The sequence below is a fragment of the Populus nigra genome, chromosome 11 (genome assembly GCF_951802175.1).
Source record: "Populus nigra chromosome 11, ddPopNigr1.1, whole genome shotgun sequence".
Classification (NCBI taxonomy): domain Eukaryota; kingdom Viridiplantae; phylum Streptophyta; class Magnoliopsida; order Malpighiales; family Salicaceae; genus Populus; species Populus nigra.
Window position 1 is genome coordinate 3,670,002 of NC_084862.1, and position 6,792 is coordinate 3,676,793.

The window sequence follows — 6,792 nt, forward strand, 5'->3', positions numbered from 1 at the left end:
ATGAATTTTTCAAATTAAAAAAAATAGCAATAAAAAGAATGAGGATTAAATATGATATTAAAAAAATAAAAGGGTGAAATTGCAAAAAAAAATCAATTTTAAAATTATCTCAAATAAAACAAAATAAGAACTAAATTTGACATATGAAAAACTAAAAGAGGGTGAAATAGAAAATAATTTTCAATTTGATAAATTAGTTCATATAAAACAAATAGCAATCAAAAGAATATGAATCAAATCTACAGAAAAAAACAATTGAAAGACTGTCTAGAAATTTTAAAGGGTCGATGTGATATGAAGAAGGAGAGAAAAAAAAATATCATTGGCGTCAAACCGGATACCTGTTGGACACACGCGTCGTCTTATCATGGAGGGTCATTGAAGGTGGTGTTTGGTCACTGAATGACACCACACGTGTTAGAGCTTGCAAGACATTTTTGTTTAATAATATTCATATTTGTTAAGTTACCAATTAGCCTTTAATTAAAACGGATAAAAAAAAACTATAAGAAAAAGATGAAGATGCCCTTTAGACAATAGCCTTAATTTTTTTAATTTTAAGAGTAAATCCATTATTTTACTATTAAAAAATAATAAAAAGACAACAAAACCCCTACGAGGAAGGTTAATAATTTCTTGTTTTTAAGAGTAATCAAGTCATTTTACTGTTTTGAAAAAAAAAAGATCAAAAAACCCTTTCATTATAGTCTTGTTTTTTTTTTGTCTTTTAAGGGTAATTAAGTCTTTTAACTATTCTTAAAAAGATCAATTTAGCCCTTATTAATTTGATAATATCAAATGAATTTTGTGAAAAGGCTATTTTACCTATAAATTTGAATTTTCTTAGCAATCAATATAGAAAATAAAAATATTATTACAATATAGCAATTTACAGTACAAGAAGTATGAGTTTATACTAAAACACTCATGCATCTTAGTTTTTTTGGAAATATATCTTTAGTTTTAATTTTTTTTTTCTTAGAATTTCACCTTCGTTAAGTAATTGTACTAAAAAATTAAAGATTCTAGAAGTACTATCTTTCATGATCCGAATTAAAGATTCTATAGATCATACCATAATTCACGTTTGCAATCTCTAGAATCTGGTTTCTCTAAAAACATTGGAAAATTACTGAACTAAAATAAAAGGATACAGCAAGATTAACTATATAATTTATTCAATTAATTTTATTTATGTTTATATTTCAATTATCTTTCATTGATTTAATTAAATAAACTCAGTAAATATAGTCAGGTAAATTTTTTATTTTATATATTTAAACATCTTATTTTTTAATTTTGTTAATTTCTCTTTAAGTTATTGTTAACAAATTGTTTTTGTTTATTTACATAGATTATTATCGATTTATTTAATTAAATATTTGCATAGAATTTTTGATTTACATTTTGAATGTTTTTATATAAAAAAAAATACATTAAGATAACCTGTATTCTCGATATTTTTTTGAAAAACAAATTTACAACCTTTAATAGAATATAAGTTAAATAGCTAGTAACATCTACTTAAGGTAAAATATACTCTGATTACTATATAACAAAATTATATAATGTTTTAAAAATAACTATAAATAACAATTATATGCACTCAGAAAAAAAGATATATTTTACATTTCACTTCAAAATTTTATGACGTTTTAAAAATAATTAAAAATAACAATTCATACACCCACTTCAAGAAAAAAGATAGGCACATTTCACATTTCACATTTCACTTCAAATTTGACTATATACTAATTATTGGGAATCATTGTGCATCACTGTAAATTCTCTTCACTATTAAATATTAATGTGTTTTAATGATGCTATAATTGAGAATTACGGATGAAATTGGGGAAAGTATTAAGGAAAAATCTTCTCTCTTTCAATAAATCACATGTAAAATATTAAACCTTGGATTTAGGTGGAGCTAAATAAATGGAGAAAGATGTAATTAAATCCCGATGATTGAGGGATCGATTTAAAAATTAAACATATGGTGTATTTATGCCTTTAATTTATAATCATATCATTAATTACCCAATCATTTTTTCCCGCAACAAAATTCCGAATTAAACTTCACTCTTTTTTTACCTTTTATCTCTATACATATCACTTGAGGATGGTTGATTCATTTCCTTCGTTATCTAATAATTATTTTATTTAAATAGCATGTAGAATTAATATGTTATAGATAACAAAATATAATTACTAACTTTGTGTGATCTAACCTAATAATTCGTTGAGTTTAAATTTGATTTGTGTTTTTAGTTTTATTTTTAAATTGATTTGATTCGAAGAATTGATTGATTTTGAATATATTTAAAAGCGTAATAAAGATTGTGTTTTTATTTGAAAATATATTAAAATAATATTAGTTTTTAAAATTTATTTCTTATATTAACCTATTAAAATAATCTAAAATACTAAAAAATTTAATTTAAAAATAAAAAAATAAAAAAAATTCAAGAATTTTCTTTTACAAACCCAAGTAAAACGTGATGTTTTTAAATTTATATCCAAAAAAGCATTATTTCATTTAAAAAAACTACTGTAATATCGTTTCCTAACAGTCTTGAACCGAATCAGACACTCCAAAACTATGAAACAAGATTGGGGTAGCAAAGAAAACATAGGAAAGAACAAAAGTACCAACTATATTGCGGTTAAAAAAAATGGGGCGGGTGGGGCCGGGCCGGGTCCACGAACAAGTGGCAGTAGCTGGCAAACCGGTCTGACAGACTGGTTTTTCTTTCTTCTCTAAACAGACCCCGAACACAACACTCTTCCCTTCTATGTATTTTCTCTCCCTCCCCTCCTTTTAAGCCCTCTCGTTCTTTCCACTTCTCTCTATTCAATACTGTCTCTCTGTCTCCCTCTCAAAAACACAAGCTCTCTTCTTCTTTTTCTTGTTTTTTTTTTGGGTAAAGACACTAACTTTGTTTCTCCTTTTCTCTTATAAACCCAAATTTCATTTGCCAAAAAACCGTAACTTTTGGACATGGCTGAGGAAACCCAGAAGCCTGCTGCACCAGAGGCACAACCATCAACCACCACGGAGGAAGTTGTGGTGGTGGAGGAGAAGCCATCTGTGATTGAGAAAGATGCCCCGGCACCTGTTCCTGAACCAGAGCCCGAGGCACCCGCAAAACCAGCAGTGGTTGAAGTAGCAACTGCTGTCGCTGAAGGTGTTGTTGAAGTGGAGAAACCAAAGGAGGAGACAACCAAGGAGGTGAAAATAACACAATCTGTTTCTTTTAAAGAAGAGACGAATGTCGTTGGTGAACTACCCGAGGCTCAGAAGAAGGCTCTTGATGATTTGAAACAACTCATTCAAGAGGCTCTTAACAAGCATGAGTTCACCGCCCCGCCGCCGCCGCCGCCAGCCAAGGAGGAGGAGAAGCCAGCTGAGCCTGAGAAGCCTGAAGAGAAGGTAGAAGTCAAGGAGGAGAAGACTGATGCTCCTTCTACTAGCGAAGAACCCAAAACTGAAGAAGAGCCTAAAACTGCTGAGGCCGAGGCTTCCACTCCACTTCCACCCGCGCCCGTGGTGGAGGAGAAGGTTGAGGTGAAAGAGGAAAAGGTGGAAGAGAAAGTAGAAGTTAAAAAAGAAGAAAAGAAGGCTGAGCCATCCGCCGCGGCCGAGACAGTGGTGGTCGAGAAGGTGGCTGCTGTGGATGAGGATGGAGCCAAAACAGTTGAGGCAATTGAAGAGACGATAGTAGCTGTCTCCTCTACTCCTGCAGCAGAAGAGGCCGCCCCTGCTGCAGAACCCGAGGCAACTCCAGCAGAGGAGCCTAAAACTGAAGAGGAAGCAGCCCCAGCTGCTCCTCCTCCACCCCCGGAGGAAGTTTTCATCTGGGGAATTCCCCTTCTTGCCGATGAGAGGAGTGATGTGATCCTCTTGAAGTTCTTGAGAGCTAGAGATTTTAAGGTGAAGGATGCATTTACCATGATCAAGAACACTGTCAAGTGGAGAAAGGAATTTGGAATTGAAGCTCTTCTTGAAGAAGACCTTGGAGCTGAATTGGAAAAGGTGGTTTTCACCCATGGAGTTGACAAGGAAGGCCACCCTGTGTGCTACAATGTTTATGGTGCTTTCCAGGACAAGGAGCTGTATCAGAATTGTTTTGCTGATGAGGAGAAGAGGACGAAATTCCTGAAGTGGAGGATTCAGTTCCTGGAAAAGAGTATCAGGAAGCTTGATTTTAGTCCTAATGGTATTTGCACCATTGTTCAGGTCAGTGATATCAAGAATTCCCCTGGACCTGCCAAGACTGGACTCAGGCAAGCCACTAAACAGGCGCTTTCTTTGCTACAAGATAATTATCCTGAATTTGTGGCAAAAAATGTAAGTGATCCATAATCTATTTATTCCTTTTTAATCAAATTACCTTTTCTTTTCTTTTCTTTGCAAAAAGAATCGTAATTTGATGTGGCTTTTGGTATTTGAAGGTGTTCATCAATGTTCCATGGTGGTACTTAACATTCAATAAGATGATCAGCCCTTTCCTGACACACAGGACAAAGAGCAAGTTTGTTTTTGCTGGCCCATCCAAGTCTGCTGAAACACTTTTCAAGTAAGTGTAATTCCTTGTTCTGCCTTCCTTTATCGTTGCTTCGTGATGTTTGATCATCAATTGCTTTCTGGGGATTCTGTATGTTGCTTGATCATTAATAGTTCTGACTAGTACCTTGATATGTCCACCTCCTTATTGCTTTGGGGTTTAAAGTTTATCTTTAATCATCTCCCTTCTTTTTTCCCTTTTAATTTCTTGCCATTGAAATAATCTACCATATGCCTGTTAGCGTGTTTATGTGTGCTTATTGATGATGGACAGATACATAGCTCCTGAAGAAGTGCCAGTTCAATATGGTGGATTGAGCAAGGATGGCGATTTCACAGTTGCCGATACCGTCACAGATGTTACTATTAAGCCAACATCAAAGCACACTGTTGAGTTCCCAGTGTCTGAGGTTTGTACCTATATTTAATTAGCTTGTTCAAGCTTTTTTTTTTAGAGCATTGATGAAATCCAATTGATTGTAAATTGTGTGCTCTTGAAATTTTCAGGCATGTGTTCTCGTTTGGGAGTTTCGAGTTTTTGGTTGGGATGTGAGCTATGGAGCTGAATTCGTGCCTAGCGCCGAGGATGGTTACACCGTTATTGTATCAAAGACCAGGAAGATTATCTCATCCGATGATCCTGTGATCTCAGACACATTCAAAATTGGTGAACCTGGCAAGGTTGTGCTTACCATTGATAACCAAACCTCTAAGAAGAAGAAGCTCCTCTATAGGTCAAAGACCAAACCCACTTCTGAATGAGCTTCAAGAATCAATGCCTTCGTGGAGTTTTGAACTTCCATTAATTTAGAAGACATGGATGGCATAACAAGGGGTCCTTGGTCATGATGCATGAACACGAGGTGTGGAGTTTTGTTCTGTTTAAATTTAATATATTTTTTGTTTTATAAAGTCTGGGTTTGGGCTGGGATTTGTTGTTTGTTGTTTAATTGGATACAATGTGCCGGTGAAGACAGTCTGGGATTATCATGGATTGACAGACACATTTGAGGTTTAAGTGTGAAGAATATGAAAATGTGTTTGCCAAAGTTGAAAGACTATCCTTTTTTGTTCTTGGTACTCTTACCTGTAAAATTTGTGTAAATGTGATGGTGTTCTACTTCTTCCTTCTTAATTAATACATGTATTTTTTCAATTCTTATCATCTCTCGTGGATAAATTCTGCTTCTTTACCAAAGTCTTGAACATGAATTTAGTCTAAATGTTATCATTGGCTAAATCCTTGTGTGTGAAAGTGTGATGATCATTGGATAAATCCTTGTGTCTAAAACAATTTCACTGCAAAAACAAATACTGCCGCGCACCAGGCAAATCCCACCATTTTCTAGTCTTTTTATTCACAACCCCACATTTTGTGATACTTTGGAAAGGACTTCTAGATTTGGGGCATTGAAGAACAAGCGAGGATCAAATATAAGCAGTGTAAAAGGAATATTTATTACCATTGGAGAACAAACAGGTCGACACCAAGGAAATGGAATTAGAGAGAGAGTCCAGCTTGAAGATGAGATTAAGCAAGTTAAAATTCTCGGTTTTGACATTGAAAAAAATGATCAGGTTACTTGTTGGAAACGTATACAGCGATGAAAGTGAGGTAGAACAGCTGTTCATCGTTTGTTTTATGTCAAAGAAAGCTCTCTGAAAGTGATTTTTTATTCTTTGGAGCTGTCTGTCTTGACTTGTTTCTTTGCGGTTCTGTCTCACCACTCACATAAAACAGTACAAAATTAGCTTAAACTAAAGAAAAAAAAAAACTGTTTCATCTCAGAGACAAGAAGGAACAAATCACACTTTGTTCCCTTACAATTCAATGTCTTCTTTCAGCACATGCAAGGTTTGGCCTTCTGATTACAGTCTTAGACTTTGTCGGCTTGAAAGCTGTAAGGGAAGAGTTTCTCAAATTCTTCAGTCCAGTTCAATTATGTTATCATAGAATCTTCTTTTGTGATTAAGATGCTTTATGCATTGCTTGCCCAGGCAAAACATGCTTTAACTTGTGAATGTTATCATAATCCACGCTTGCATTAGCCAAAGGTTAACTTGTTTTTGATTGCTTAATTAATTATATATAAAACTTGGAGCATGTGTTAGGCGATCCCTTTATCTTTATTCTCATATAAAAATATTAAAATAGTATTTTTTAAAAAAGTTTTTAATATACCATATCAAAACCATTAAAAAATATATGTAAAAAATAATTTTAATTA

General features: G+C 33.8%; 1 protein-coding gene across 1 annotated transcript; it reads left to right on the forward strand.

The window, feature by feature from the left end:
- The first annotated feature begins 2,783 nt into the window (after nt 1-2,783).
- On the forward strand, nt 2,784-5,724 carry LOC133706349 (patellin-3-like). The gene is made up of 4 exons (XM_062131869.1): nt 2,784-4,348; nt 4,453-4,577; nt 4,839-4,974; nt 5,072-5,724. The coding sequence occupies exons 1-4, from the start codon at nt 2,999-3,001 to the stop codon at nt 5,324-5,326; spliced, it is 1,866 nt and encodes a 621-aa protein (XP_061987853.1). The 5' UTR covers nt 2,784-2,998; the 3' UTR covers nt 5,327-5,724.
- The last annotated feature ends 1,068 nt before the right edge of the window (nt 5,725-6,792 follow it).